This window comes from Chrysemys picta, chromosome 13 (genome assembly GCF_011386835.1).
Source record: "Chrysemys picta bellii isolate R12L10 chromosome 13, ASM1138683v2, whole genome shotgun sequence".
In the NCBI taxonomy this organism is placed as follows: Eukaryota; Metazoa; Chordata; order Testudines; family Emydidae; genus Chrysemys; species Chrysemys picta.
Window position 1 is genome coordinate 55,161,334 of NC_088803.1, and position 15,499 is coordinate 55,176,832.

The 15,499-nt window shown below is 53.0% G+C and overlaps 1 protein-coding gene across 11 annotated transcripts in view; it reads right to left on the reverse strand.

Moving 5' to 3' along the window:
- Positions 1-15,499, reverse strand: part of CDH22 (cadherin 22) — a 188,669-nt gene that overhangs the window by 38,708 nt on the left and 134,462 nt on the right. For 8 of the 11 annotated variants that reach the window (XM_065566412.1, XM_065566408.1, XM_065566410.1 and 5 more), the window contains 2 exons: positions 9,577-9,828; positions 4,138-7,910 (listed from right to left, as the gene is read on the reverse strand). The exons of the other annotated variants lie outside the window; for them this stretch is intronic. In XM_065566412.1, the coding sequence (XP_065422484.1) occupies positions 7,372-7,910; positions 9,577-9,828 (791 nt within the window). In that variant the 3' untranslated portion in view covers positions 4,138-7,371. Of the gene's footprint in view, positions 1-4,137; positions 7,911-9,576; positions 9,829-15,499 lie in introns of those variants that run through there. 11 annotated transcript variants of the gene reach the window in all.

The window sequence follows — 15,499 nt, forward strand, 5'->3', positions numbered from 1 at the left end:
TGCCGGGCACTGCCCAGACCCTGACTGAGATCAGGGCCCCGCTGTGCCGGGCGCTGCCCAGACCCGTACCGAGATCAGGGCCCTGCTGTGCCGGGCACTGCCCAGACCCTGACTGAGATCAGGGCCCCGCTGTGCCAGGCGCTGCCCAGACCCGTACCGAGATCAGGGCCCCGTCATGGCAGGCCCTGCCCAGACCCTGACCGAGATCAGGGCCCCGATGCGCCAGGCCCTGCCCAGACCCGGACCGAGATCAGGGCCCCGATGCGCCAGGCCCTGCCCAGACCCGGACCGAGATCAGGGCCCCGTTGCGCCAGGCCCTGCCCAGACCCCGACAGAGATCAGGGCCCCGCTGTGCCGGGCGCTGCCCAGACCCGGACCGAGATCAGGGCCCCGTTGCGCCAGGCCCTGCCCAGACCCCGACAGAGATCAGGGCCCCGCTGTGCCGGGCGCTGCCCAGACCCGGACCGAGATCAGGGCCCCATCATGGCAGGCCCTGCCCAGACCCTGACTGAGATCAGGGCCCCGCTGTGCCGGGCGCTGCCCAGACCCGGACCGAGATCAGGGCCCCGTCATGGCAGGCCCTGCCCAGACCCGGACCGAGATCAGGGCCCCGTCATGGCAGGCCCTGCCCAGACTCTGACTGACATCATGCTGGGCACTGCAGACACACAATGAAAGTGCTTGACACAGAGATTACTACCAAAGCAGACAAAGGCAGGAGATTTACACCCCATAGTACAGATAGGCGCTGCAGCCCAGTGAGAATCAGTGACTGGCAAAGTCACACACCAATTCATTGGCCAGGAACTGAACCCCGCTCTCCCGAGCCTCAGCCCAGTGCCTTAACCACCAGGGCATCCTGCATGATCTTCCCTCTTTGGATTCCTGTTCCATTCACAGGCAGCACACTTGTTTGTGTTGTATTTCCTACTTGTTCCATCCTTGGTTCGGATGCAGCTTGAAATGTTTAGCTGCAGCTGTACACAGACAGGGGCTTTTCCCCTACGGTGTCTTGAAAGGGGAGTTATTTTATGGGGAGATTTAATTTCTGCCCACGTTATCTGGTGACCTATATAGATGCCACCACAGAATTTAATGCATTCTCTCCTCTCTCTGTGCCGTCCAGCTGCTGTGTCTTGCCTCAGACTTTTTATGAAGATCTGGCTGTTGCATCCCCTCACTGCAGGCAGGTGCTCTTTCCTGGACCTAGTGTGAAAAGGTCGAGCTCACCTGCCACCAGCTTGCTGCTCACTCCCTAATCTGTGGGGCTAATAAAAGCACTGCTGTTGGATTTATCCCGAACCAAAATGAAAAATCATCCATTTGCACCATTTTAGTGTAAAACAGTACTTTAAAAAGCACCTGGACAGTTTTGCCCCCGTTAATAAATGAATACAGCAGCATTTTTATGACGCCCTGGGGTGCATGTGTGTGATGGGGTGTACAAACCCCACGCTGGAGAACAAGGGGTTAGGAAACAGCTCTGGGCCCAGGCGGCCCCACCAGATACAGCCACACCTGCAAAGCCTGCACAAGCCCGAAGTAGGGCTTAAAAGGCCCTGGAAGGGAGCGGTTTGTTGCTCTGACCTGGAGGGGTGGGGGCAGAGGGCTGCCCATGAGCTCACTGACTGAGACCGGACCACAAAGACCTTAGCAAATCTACAAGGAGACGCAGGGGACTGTGCAGATCAGAACCTTGATTTGAGATTCTTTGATGTACTCTGTGGGGAAAAAGGAGATTTGGGTAGGAAGTGGTCCCAGGGAGCAGCTGCTTAGCACCCCATGGTGCAGAGCGTAGCTGGCCACCATTGGGCCTTGGACCACAGCCTGGTGGAGAGGGTGGGGGTCTGGGCTCTCCTACCCCCTCCAAGAAGATGTGACAACAACAGGGGTTTCACTTTCATGGAGAACCCAGCAGGGGAAGACTCTGATTGGTCAAGGGCCCAGGCCCCAAAGTGCCCGTGCGAAAGGGAAGGACTAGAAAGCCGGGGCGCAGGAGTGCTGAAGAACAGTACTATACTGTATTCCAGGGGTGGGCAAACTACGGCCCGCGGGTCACATCCAGCCCATCAGACCATTTAATGTGGCCCTCAGCTCCCGCCAGGGAGTGGGGTCAGGGGTTTGCCCCGCTCCGGGCGGCTCCCAAGAAGCAGCCGACATGACCCTCCCAAACTCCTACGTAGTACACGGAGGTGTGGCCAGGTGGCTCTGCACGCTGCCCCATCCACAGGTGCCACCCCTGCAGCTCCCATTGGCCGTGGTTCCCAGCCAATGGGAGCTCCCATCGGCCGTGGTCCCCAGCCAATGGGAGCTCCCATCGGCCGTGGTTCCCAGCCAATGGGAGCTCCCATCGGCCGTGGTTCCCAGCCAATGGGAGCTCCCATCAGCCGTGGTTCCCAGCCAATGGGAGCTCCCATCAGCCGTGGTTCCCAGCCAATGGGAGCTGCAGGGGTGGTGCCTGCGGACAGGGCAGCATGCAGAGCTACCTGGTCGCACCTCGGAGCCAGAGGGGGGACATGCTTCCAGGAGCTGCTTGCGATAGGCACCGCCCAAAGCCTGCACCCCTGAAGCCCCCCCATGCCACAGCCCTGATCCCCCTCCCGCCCTTCGAAACCCTTGATCCCAGCCCAGAGCCCGCTCCTGCACCTCAAACCCCTCATCCCCAGCCCCACCCCAGAGCCCGCATCCCCAGCCAGAGCCCTCTCCCCCTCCCCCATGCTCCAACAGCCTGCCCCATCCCTGATCTCTCTCCCGCCCTCCAAACCCATTGGTCCCAGCCCAGAGCCCCCTCCTGCACCCCCAACCCCTCATCCCCAGCCCCACCCCAGACATTTTTAGGTTCTGATCTTACAGAGCTCCTCTGCTTGGATCCATCTGTCTCTGTAGAATCTCGCTGGGACTCTGCACAGGTGGATTCCTTCGCAAGGTCAGGGGCCAAGGGTGGAATTTTTACACATTCAGCATTTTAGGGATGTCCCTCCTGCACCAGTGCAGGGCACACTGTGTTGTCATCATTTGTTCAAATTAAGACAGAAAACTCAACCTTTTTCGGAGGAACATTTTTATAAAAAACACTGTTTTTTCATGCCAAGTGCCAGCGAGAGGGGGCAGGAGCCTGTGGTGGCAGACACAGCGAGGTGCTTCAGTGCCACACCCTCTCATTGCTCAGGCACAGCAGAAGGGTTTTGCTCAAACTTTCCAAACCAAGTCACCTCTGGATGGCACCTGGGCAGCTCATCCACTAAGGTCTGATGGTGACAATGATACATGCGTCTCCATGGCTGCACAGATCCATCCTGCTCCAACGCCTCGGGTGCAACGTAGTAATACTACCTAGTACTTACTGGCACGTTTCACCCCCAAAGTGGCTCATGCACATGGCCAGGCCAGCAAAGGAGGCATAGTGCAGTACACAGAACAGAGGGGAAATGGTCCACATGCTCCACTGCAGGCACAATTGGCGACTTCAAAATGTGGGCCCCCTTGTGTGCACTCACAAAACGAATTGCAGGTGGAAATCAAGTCCCTGTGCACTCAATTGCTGGCTTGTGCCCACAGCCAGGTCAGAAGTACAAATAAGCACATTTGTCTCTGAGGCTCAAAAAGTGAAGGAATAAATTACTCCAAGGACAAGCCGGCGGCCCGGTGGAAATGCCCTCCATGAAGCAACAGACCATTCATCGTCTCCTGGTGTCACAGTGGCTCCTGTGGAGCAGCGCCCGACAGACGTGCGCTACAGACTATTCACAACACACGCTGAATACCTGCTGTCACTCCAACGCAACAGGGCTTCCTGCTCCCGAAGAGCTGGAGTGAGACAGGCCCATTTTATCATCATCACTCGACCTTTTTCTGGGAGAAGCTTTTTCTGAGGAGCATTTTAATAAAAAGCTGGAAATATCCAGTCAAGCAATGGCCTGTCGCTGGGAATCTGTACAGAGAGCAAACTGAGTCTGCAGACTGCTCTCTGCTGGGGCATGGCCTGGGCCTGGTGTGTCCATAGTTTGCATAACAGGATTCCTCTCCTGCTTGCTGGGTGCTCTGTTCCCCTTGGCGAGCTGTCGTTTACTAAGACCACGTTAAAAATACCATACAAGAAAAGGAAACGAAACAAGATAAACTAAATCAGACTTGGGCTAGATGACAAGGAAATAATTTATTTCCAGGTCCTAAAAAGACCTTGACAAAATAACAAGGATGAGAAAATCAACCTCCTGATTTTGTTTGGATAGAGGGGAAAAAGCAAAGTGACGCCATCAAACACCCAAAGAGTCTGCCAGCTCCTTCCTGTAGGGGGTGCTCATGAGCACAGTGTGGTGTGGGAGTGAAGCCAGCAGTGTTGCCTGGGCACCTCTGCAGCCCGATCCCAGACAGGAGCTGAGCTGGGCTGCTCCAGACCATTGCATTTACAGATGGAATTAAAAATAAAAATGCAGAAGAGGTTTTGTGTTTTGGGGAGGGGTTGGCTGGTGCAGGATGCACAATTGGAAGCCAGTTTGGTAATTCAGAATACATACCCTGTAAGACTGCATCCTCCGCTAGACAATCCCTGGCAATTGCATGAGGCCCTTCCTAAAGCAAAGGCCAGTTCAGCAGGGGATTGGGCAGAGTGGTTCATTGTCCCAGAGGGAAAACACAAAAAAGTTCCTGAGGAAAGAGAGGCCTTTCTCCATTCTCTTACTCCTGAATTGGTGGCATTGTCCAGGAGTGACTGAGCATGCTCAAAGACAATGCTTTGGGGGTGGGAGGAACAGCTACCCGAGTAAAGCCTGTCTGACTGCCTGGTAAACGAAACAGGCCATTTATCTGGCAGCTTCTCTAAAATCAGTGGGGAAAAAATCACAGTAAAGGACTAACAGACAACGTGTGGCATCCCGGACATGAGGGACTTGCACAGATACCAAGATAGGGGCAGCTCCCCCAGCCTTTGCAGCCATACTGAGACCCAGAGAGATGAGCAACTCTGCTTGTTCAAAGTTTAAATGCTGAATTCTGGCTGGCTTGGGAGAGTCTCCCAAAAAACACCTGAGTTGGGGACTCAGATGCTCAACAGCATGTGAGCCTTGAGTGGCTGCAGCAGGGGAGGGGGAACCTGTTGTCGCAGGAACAACAGGCAGAGACTATCACGTTTCTAACATGTCCTTCTAGCCCCCTCCATACAACACCATGGGGCTTTCTCTGCAGCTCAGGGCAATACAAACTGCTGGAAAACAGACCACAATATAAAATGAACATGCACGTACATTTATATTCAAACACAGTCTCCAAGGAATTGGCAACTGGGATAGAAAACACTGACTGTGGCTAGGCTAAGGGGACAAACCCAATGACTATGACAAGCCCCTTATCAGTTATGTATCAATTACGACATTGATTTTTCCCATATCAGCAGATAAGCTGCTGTAGCCGAGCTACACAAGAAGCTGCTCGTGTGCCCTGCTGAACAGGACTCCAAAACGTTAGCTGGGATTTCACTGATCTGAAGATGTCCCTGCGATCCTCAGCATGTCCCTCAAATGCCATTTTGTGGACCGCGGCATTCAGGCAGCCTGTGCTTTCCCACCTCATTGACCCCAGTTCTCACCCTCCAGCACTGCTCTTTGCCGGGCAGCTCCGAATTAACCGTACTATGTTTCCTGGTACTACATTGTGCTTGTATTTGACCACCCCTTTGGGGGACCGATGGCTCACACTCTCTGGTAATTTTTCCAAGAGCCCCCTGCTCGCCCTGAAATATAAACAGAACTCTTCTGCCAGCAGTTTCTGTAGAAACCTGAAGGGACTTTCACTCTAGGGCAAACTTGCAAAAATAAATAAATAAATAAATAAATAAGTTGGGTTTGGGGGATTGCATGGCTTGGCTCTGCTGATGGCGCGTGGTGTCTGGCACCTCCACAAGGCCTGCTCCCAGAGCTGGGGTGGACTTGTCATCGAAGGCTGTGATCGACTGACCGATATTCAGTGGCTGAGGTGAAGTGAGTTGTTCGTGTTGTCAGGCCTGTGCCTGTTGGAAAGCGCATCCCCCTCACACCCACAAACGCAGCTGGCACTACTTGCCACTCTTGTTGGTTGCAGAATGTGGCTCAAGAACTGAATAGGCCAAAGAGGCTCACTCACTTCTCAGCCATCCAGGCTACCTCGTTTGGGGAGGCTGCAGCAGGCTGGCTGAAGTGCTGTGCCTGTGAGAGCGTACACTGCAACCCATACGAACCTGAGACCTCAGGCCCTGGGGCTGGCTGAGAACTTCCCACAGAAAGCGCTGTCCTTTAGGGATGCGCTGCATTCCCTCTACTGTTACCTCTACGACATGGGCTCAGAGAGCTTCCTCCTTCACATTTCAGCATCACTGCCCACAGTCCAGCCACATAGTCATAATCCCGTATTAGTGATATCACAGTTTGTTGCCATGGGGATCATTGGGATGCCAGAACCTCAGAACAATGACTTCCCTGTGGATTAAGCAGGAGGGGTAGATGTTGGCATAAACATACATATCTGTGATACATGGCAAAAATGGACAGAAAATTCTAATAAAAACCATGAGGTGAAACCCAACCCCAGTTCGGAAGCAAAGTATGTTTGACCCTAGTGTAAAAACCTCTCTTTAAAGGACCTGACCTAGGAACTAGCACCCAGGACCTCCAAAACGCAGCAAAGGTAAACTGCTCCACTGATTGTAAGCAGCTGGGATCCTGCACAGAAACACCAGCTCGCCACAACTAGAGGAACTGAAATACAAGGAAAGAAGAAAGAGACTTAGAAAAATCAGTAAATATAAGGGGGAGAAAAACAGAACAAAAGTTAAAAGCTTGTTTCACTCTGCAAGGAAAGCTCTTAAAAAAATCAAAGCACATCAAATGCTCTGAATCAAGTGACAAAAACAATTTAGACAACAAAAGGCTCCTCTTTCTTTCTTCCTCTCCTTAACTGGGCTCATTGAACAGATCGATTTAAATGATAATTTGGGGGGGGGAATCCCATCCGAATTTTCTTGAATTAGATTGTGTCTTTCTTAAATTAACATGGAGTGCTTTAATGGAGATTGCTATGAAAGCGATTAGGATGGTAACAACAGCTCCTTTGGGCACTTCAGCCTCGCTATGTGTGTGCTACAGAGCCTCTAATAAGAGGCGGCTAACGAAGAGCACATCATAAAGCCATCACTCGCCCTGTCCAAAATGGTCCTTGATGTCTCTCCTTCCATGCCAGGGTGCGTAGTGGAGGGACTCTGCTATCTGGATGACATATTGTCCTTATTGTTTGACCTGAGCTTGCTTCCACAGCAGCCCTCGAAGACATGGGAAGCCTGGAGAATCCCCAAGTTCGGAAATCATTCTCTCCGTCTCGTTGTGGGTTTTTGGTTAATTGTGGCTAGGATTCTTCGCTCTCCTCCTCACCTTTATGCCCGGCGTAGAGCGCCGCCAGCTGCCGGAAGCGCGGCCCCCAGCTGCTCAGATAGGAGAAGTCCTGTTCTGAGCTGGTGGACCAGGTGTTGATGGAGCTCAAGGACGGGACAGGGGAGTCTGAGCCCTCGAAGGCGTAGGTTTGGAACGAGTCGTATGGTGGGACAGACAGATCCTCGTCCGCCTGATCCACCTTCCTGCTGATGTAGTCTCTGAACATGGAGAAGTCCAGGTCTGGGTTCTGGAACCACTGTGGGAGGGCATGGAGCTCGGAGGGCAAGTTACTAATCATGCCCCCGTCTCCCGGCCCTCCCCCGCCGTCGCTGCCTTTGAGCTCACTGAAGTCATAGAGGCTGCGGAGGGCTGACATGTCATAGGCCTCGGTGTCCTGCTCCCCACCTCCCTCATCGTTGTACTTGATGACATTGTCCCTCATGTCCTCATCCTCCTCTGACGTCAGATGGCTCTTGTGGTGTCGCTTCAGAGTGAGGATTAGGAGAACCAGCACTGGAGAGGGAAAGAGCCGTCAGTGGGGCAGCACGCCTGGGAGACGAGCTGGGGAGAGGGCAGAGAGTGAGCATGAATGGCTCCCTCTCTAGCAGTGGAAGGGCTGCCTGTATTCAGGGCTGGTGTGCAGGGCAAGGGACATGGCGCCCAAATGGCCCATTCATGGCGGAAGAACATGCCCCCAGGGAGGGAAGACCAGAGCTGCAGCCCTCTTGGCTGGTGGGAATTGGCGTCACTGGCCAGTTCGCCAGCTGAGGGCCAGGCCCATAGCGACGACATTCTGCTGTCGCTGTCCCTGGGTCCCCAGTGGGGGACAGTGCAGGCTGGAGCTAGTGCTGGTCTCTGTGGTTTGTGCCAGAGAACTGGGGCAGCTGCATTCTCCATGCTGCATAGCCACCAGGGCACTCACCGCCCAGGAGGGGAAAGTGCAACAGAGATGGAAGGATGGGTTCTGAGAGAGACAAGGAGAAAAGGGGGAGCAGGGCATGGCAGCAGCAGAATGGCTGGAGGGTGATTCTGGAGCAGATGGCACAGAGTGGGAGCAGCAAGATGCAGATGAGTCCTGGATTATCAGCTATTCATCCCATCACCTTTAGCGCACTGATGTGCACTTTATTTGTTTGTGGGCAATTAGGCAGAAATTTGTTTGCACTGCGTTGGAAAAAGAAACCGATGTAAAGTGCACCCTGTGGAAAGGGTTTTCTAAAGAGAGACTTCTCCAGCAATGCCCGGGGTCCAGCATGCTCCCTGACAATGCTTAGCCAGCAGGGACACCGCAGGGTGGGAAGTGACTCTGTTGATCATCTCCGTTATTTTAAACATGAGCTCCTTCCTTGACATGTGCAAACAGGCCTGTGTGTGGCGGCCTCCCTCTGCCCAGACCCAGTCTGTGCCTGCCCAAACAAGGGAGGAGGCACGCTATGTGGAGGGATCTTCCTGCCCAATATAACTACTGCCACCCCCAGAACAGGTCTCAGCCAGACCCAGTGTCACAGGAGCCGATGACACTCCCAGGCATGGAGCCTAACGCTCAGGGAACAATTGATCAGTCAGACCAACGGGAGAGGCGGGGGCTTCTACGGATCAGAGTCATGACAGGGACTTGGACAACAATCATATTCCTTGTTTATTTAGACCTTAATGCTGACCCAGCTCTGGGCGTCATTGCAACAGAAGCACTGTCCCTTCTCTGCATAAGGAGCTCTCTGAGATGCCAGCACAAGGGGTGTTAAAAAACTGGCTAGCACAATACTCCAGCTTTTGCCTGTGTGTCACGTAGTGACGCAGGATGCTGGTCCATCTGTAGGTGGCTTGGGACACTTCCATAAACCAAGTTCTGGAAGCTCTCGGACTTGGCATGGAATGTGCTCCATGCACGGAGGCTTCTCTGGATGGAGGGTTCCTGTCTGAAATCAGCTCGGGCAGGCTTCTCCCTGCAGGACAGGTGAATTTACTGCCTCTCCCGCTCTGCAGAAAACCATCAAGGAGTCAGGTGGCAAAGGTGAGAAGCTGCTGTTGGGAGGGTGCCAAACAGCAGGGACATTCCAGCCCAGAGACAGCTGCACTCACTGATATGTTTGCGAGAGGATGGGAGAAAGAGAAGAGAGATGTAGGGGAGGGAGGAGAGGAAGAGCACGGCTAAAGAGAGGCAGGCTGGAACACTCACCGATCAGGATGAGGATGCAAACCAAGAGTGCGATGAGAGCGCCGGGGCTCAGCGTTCCAGACATGACGTAGGCTGTGCTGTTACAGGACTGGATGGCCCCTGTGCTGTCACAACCACACACCCGGATGGTCAGAGTCCCCGTGCTGCTCAGGGCGGGAGGCCCACTGTCCACCACCAGAATGGGAAGGAAGTAAATGTCCTGCTCCTGGCGGTTAAAGCCCACTCTCCGCGTGTGCACCGCGGCCGTGTTGTCTGGAGAGAGCAAGAAACCCACAGGCAGTGTCACCGCCAATGCCCACAGAGAGCTTCACCAAACAGCCCCGGTCCCTTACTGCCAGCATGAGAGACACATGCCATCCCAACCGCCCTCCTCACCATGCTGCTCCTCCCACGCTTCCGCTGGCTCTGCCATTGGAAAAAGCAGCAATGCCTCCAACCCACCAGTGGGCCTGACATGATTCTCAACCATGGATAGCAGGTGCCTATGCACCCAGCTGGCCTGGACACTCCCACAGGAGCTGGCCTCTTCAGACTGCACTGAAAACACGGCCTGGGAGTCTGGTTTGCCTGACTCCCCATACAAGCCCAATGGCCTGTGGCAGTCTGGCACCATGAGCAGGGGCAGCCCCCTAAACCAAGTGCATGGCACAAAAGTGAGACTAAAGGTGAGAGAGGGAGATGGGAGGAAGCAGCAGCACATGGGTATCAAACACTCGGGTAAATAACACAAGGAAAGCAGAGGAAGCACAAACATTTTCAGAAAATCTTCTGATCGCTCCAGTGTCCATGACGAGGGTCTCATGGAGCTACCAGGCCTCAGACACTGAGAAGGGATCAAAGACAGTCACAAGATCAGAGACTCAGCTCCTGGGCCAACTAGCTCAGCCCCTTAGCCAGGCAGGACTCGGGGGAGGCCAGCTGCAGTCTGAAACCTTGTCTCCATGTGTCAACAGGCACCTGGAGCCATGGGCCAGGTCTACTGAGAGATTCCAAGGCCAGAAGGGGCCATTGTGATCGTCTGGTCTGACCTTCTGCGTAACACAGGCCAAAGAACTGCCCCAGAACGATTTCTAGAGCAGACCTAGGTCTTAGTCTGAGGTTCGGGAGTGCTTCGGGGCCACCTCCGAACTTCCTAAGGGGCAGGAGGAACTCTTTGTAAGCTTCCAGCCTGTCATGTTTTCTGCCACCCCAGCCTCAAGGTGCTTTAACAATATTTTAAAAACACAATCCATACCGAGGAGAACAGAGAGTAACAACCAACCCCCAGGCAAAGAGCAGCCAGATGCTGTAACACCGGCTGCTTACTGGGCACTGACACTGACCTGGAAACTGGGAGAGTGATTCTAGCTCATAATCCAAGCTATCTGGAGCAACAGGACTGGGGAAAGGGGATGAGGGACAGCATGGCTGCCTTTCCCCACTTCTGGACAGTCCTCACCACGGGAAAGCAGCAGAGAGGAAATACAGGAGGAGGACCTGCACTACCAATGAAAGAATTGCAACCAAATGTCAGAAGTGGCTGCTGAATTTGCCTGCCCTCTTTACTGAAATGTAAAAGGCCCACTGACAGCAGGGTGGCCTGCGGCATGCAAACTCCCTCCCCATCCCAGCTGATGTATGCTGGCCTGGCCCCTTTCTGTATCAATCAGCTTTTCGATCAGCAAAGACATTTGCTCTAATTGTGGCCATTATGGAAATGGGCATGTGGACTGGGAGCTGTGCGGGCTGAGAAGTCACTGACGGGGCAGCACGCTGTGTGAGTCAGGGTCGATGTGCTGGCCATGCAAAGACCAGGAAGTCAGGAGTCCACAGAGCTTGGTGTTGTTCCTGCTTTGAGCAGGGGGTTGGACTAGGTGACCTCCTGAGATCTCGTCCAACCCTGATATTCTATGATTCTATGAGCTGTGGGCATGGCAAAGTCCTATAACCAGGAGATCGGGACAGGCCTTAGAGAAGTTGTGAAAGAGCAAGAGGAGCACAATGGAAACAAACCAATGGGCAGAGAACATTATGGTGAGGGCAGAACCCACCAGGAGCCGATTTCCGTCCTGATCCGGCGGTGCAATGGGGCCAGAAACAAGAGAATCTGGCCCCACGGGAACTGTCCCAGAGCAGGGGGAATACTTGGGTTGCACAGAGCTGGTCCAGTGGCTCTACCGCTCCCCTTGGCAGGCCTGGGAGTAGTTGGGGAAAATGAGGCACGGCAGGACTATCTCAATGCTCCAGCTCTTCTTGGGATGCTGGAATAGCCCCTTGCTTAGGTAGAGGCTGGAGAAGCCAAGGCTGCTCTAACTTATACCAGGGACTATCGGAGCCGCGAAAGTGGAGCAAGGTCCTGTGCTGAGCAGTTCGGTCACACCCAAGAACTGGGGTCACAGCTCACCCTGCCAGTGTCCTGCTGTGTGTCAAGCCATCACTTAGTCACACACACTTTGGCCTGAACACTTTGTAGCAAGGTCCCTGGTTTCCAGGGCTTGGTCTCCAGAGTCAGACTCTCCAGCAGACTCAGGTACATTCTGAGGGTTTTATTGACTAAATACACCAATGCTGGAAGCAGTCAGCACAGCTTCCCTTCTGGCACGTCCTGGGATATTCTGCGCCTCTCTCGTTACTTCGCTATTGAGGGCGGGTGACTTCCACAACTCGTACTCGTTCTCTGCCTGTTGTGCAGGCTGTCGCCCCCGGGTCGTCTTCCATCCACAAGAACTGCACGCGCCAGCGTACCGATCTAGCTCTCGCGTCTCATAGCCTAGCCTCACATCCCCCAAATCGTTCTTAACCGGAGCAACCCGCACTAGGCCCTGTACAACCCCATTTCATTTCCTGTCACTGCACCCAACTACTCGACCATGTCAACATCTTCATCTCCATTGCGGCGACATACTGATTTCCTTTCCTGGGGGTGCCCAAGTCGCTGTTCAGTACATGACGATGGGCTGAATTACAGTTTTATGCACTCTGTCTTTTAACTTTATTGGTATCTTTTTGTCAGAGAACTGGGGTCGGCCCCCACCACTCTCACCACGCAGCTTTGGTTTTGTTCCGAGTATCACTCAGGAGGACATCAGCAGCAGCAACCACTGACCCCAGTATTTAAAAAGAACAGGAGTACTTGTGGCTTTTTGAGGATACAGACTAACACGGCTGCTACCCTGAAACCAGTATTTAAATACTTTCACGCTTCTAGGCAATCGGCCTGTGATGTCCTTTATGGTGAGTCCTCCTCCTGCAGTTAGCACAGCCTGTCTTACCAGCCTTCTCTCTAAGCCCAGCCCACTCACAACTACGTTGCCATTGTTCAAAGTTGGCTTGTAGGGTCTCACAATCTAATGCACACATCTCTGAGTCCTCAGCGAACAGCATGTTCCCAAGCAGCTAGCTCCCTTCCTATCTTCTCATTTATCATGTGCATGACAGGCACAAACTGAAAGGGGCGCAACGCTGACCCCTGAGCTCCAGTACTTACTGGAAATTCTCTCCTGTAGCCCCTGTTAGTTTGGGCCAGGCCAGTCCCACCACTGTACATATCCGGGGTAAGACAAAAGTACCTTCTGGCACACTGGCTCTTGCGAACTCCACCAGGCTGGTTTTGTTGGTACACAATCATACACCTTTTCCAGGCCCACAAAGACCATACCCAGCTGCTGTCTCTTCTCTGAACTTCTCCAGGAGTATTTGTAGCACAAATTCAGCATCAGATGTGCTTCTTCCCGACATGAATCCATATGGACTGTTCCAAATTTAAACCATTCCACAGAGACGCTTTTCAAAAGCCTTCTACCACACCTTCATAGCATGTGACATCAGCTTAAGCGGGGGATAATAACACACACAGTGTAATATCTCCTTTATGTTTAAAAACAGGCAACACAAAGCTTTGATGCCATTCACCTGGCGTTTTCCCTTTCTTCAGGGAGATTGCCCCCCGTTATCAGTTTGCCACAGTTCTCTGTATTACCAGTAGATAACTGCACTGCAGACATTGTCAGGGGAGCCAGAGGCTTTGGCACCTGGGCAGGGGGCAGCTGGGATGTCCAGCACATGGGAAACAGGAAAAAGGCATCTCCTCTTCTCCTTAGGGCACAGAACCTGCTTTAAAGAGCTCACTCTCACTCCGAATGCAAAACACAGGGCAACAGATTAGCTAGTTACCCATATAGCACATGCCATAATGCTGACGTTAGTCTCAACTCAGACAGGGCCAACATTCACAGGGATTCCTTTGAATAGACACCACACAGACAGATACTGATTTTTTAACCATGTTTCAACATATTATAATTTCCCCTAGGATATGTCGTCCATGTGAGTGACAAGGTGGGTGAGGCCTCCCTGCAATTGAGCCCCGGGAACCTGGATCAGTGGCCGTGGCCGAGCAACCAGGTCTTTCATTGTGATGTAGACGCACCCTTTGCGACTCATGTGCCATGAGCTTTGTAATTCTCAAGTTGTTGCTCTTGTGGGACGGCCAGCCTCAGGGGAGGTTACACTGCAATGGGGCTGGCCTGGGTCAGCTGGCTTGGGCTGCAGGCTATTAAATTGCAGTGTAGACCTTTCAGAGTAGCAGCCGTGTTAGTCTGTATCCGCAAAAAGAAGAACAGGAGGACTTGTGGCACCTTAGAGACTAACAAATTTATTAGAGCAGAAGTGGAGTGTAGACCTTGCAACTCAGGCTGGAGCTGGGCTCAGAAGTCGCATGGGCGGGCGGGTGTCTCAGAGCCTGGGGTTCCAACGTGAGCCCCAATGCCTACACTGCTATTTTATAGCCCCACAGCCCAAACACCAGGAGCCCTGTCACTTGACCAGGGCTCTGAGACTCGGTGCCGCAGCTTTTACTACCATGTAGACGCACCCTCAGTTTCTGGGGTTGCCTGATAAAACATCTTTCATGAATGGGACGGAAAGCGACATCTCCGAGGCGGGGGATGCTGTGAGAGGAAGCAGCAGCCTGTCTGTACGAGTAAATGCCGAGGAGCCGCCAGGACTGTGAAATTTTGTTTATTGTTATGCGAACCACTTGCATACAGGTAATAAGATCCTTAGCTTGCTGCTGCTGCCTCAGCTCGCTGTGGTGTAGCAGGACAAAGGGAGGTATAAACAATATTAACATCACGGTCATAGCAGGGGGCTAGGACTCCATCTCTGTGCAGTTTAGCTAGACACCAAGTTAGATGCTTGGCACTGTGAAGTAACAGGATGGAGAAGCACACTGTTATATTAATTTTAATAGAACACTTGCCAGTCCAGGGGAACTCTGAAGTTCTGCCCATCTGGACCCAGTGGACATTATCAGGGGTTTGGGACATACCAGCAGAGAATATGCACAAGTCTACTAATAAGCCTGAGAACTTGGGGCAGAGAAATCTTGGCTCAGTGGGTCTGACCCTGGCCCCTGTCTGGGGCTTTCTGCTCACCGCCAGATCTGGGTGAGGGACTGATGCCAGGCCAGCTCTCGCTCCGAGATGTTTCTCAGATAGGAGTTTTGTACTTTGGAGCTGTTCCAGTGTCTCAGGCAGACACCTATGTAGCTCTGTGTAAATATGTACTTGGCACCAGTTCCTAGTGTTGTTTGGGAAGCACATCAGAATGCTGGCAACACCCATTTTATTTACAGTCAGCTCCAGCTCACGTTAGAGAAAGACCGGCTACAACACACCGATTTCAAAAGGATTTGTATAAATACAGAATACAGACTACAAATACGTGTGAGTCCCTCAGTGAAAGGCAGCTACTAACTTCAGCTCTGATATTGATGGAACAACACATGCAGCACTTTGAATCACTACGTCCATAACCCCCCAAGCCTCCCCCCCAAAGGAAAGAGGAAGCATTTTGATTGTTCTGTCCACAAAGTCAAAACAAAAGCAGCCAACAACATTTAAATATCACACAGACTGTGGGGCAGCTGCCTGACCGAGCTCCG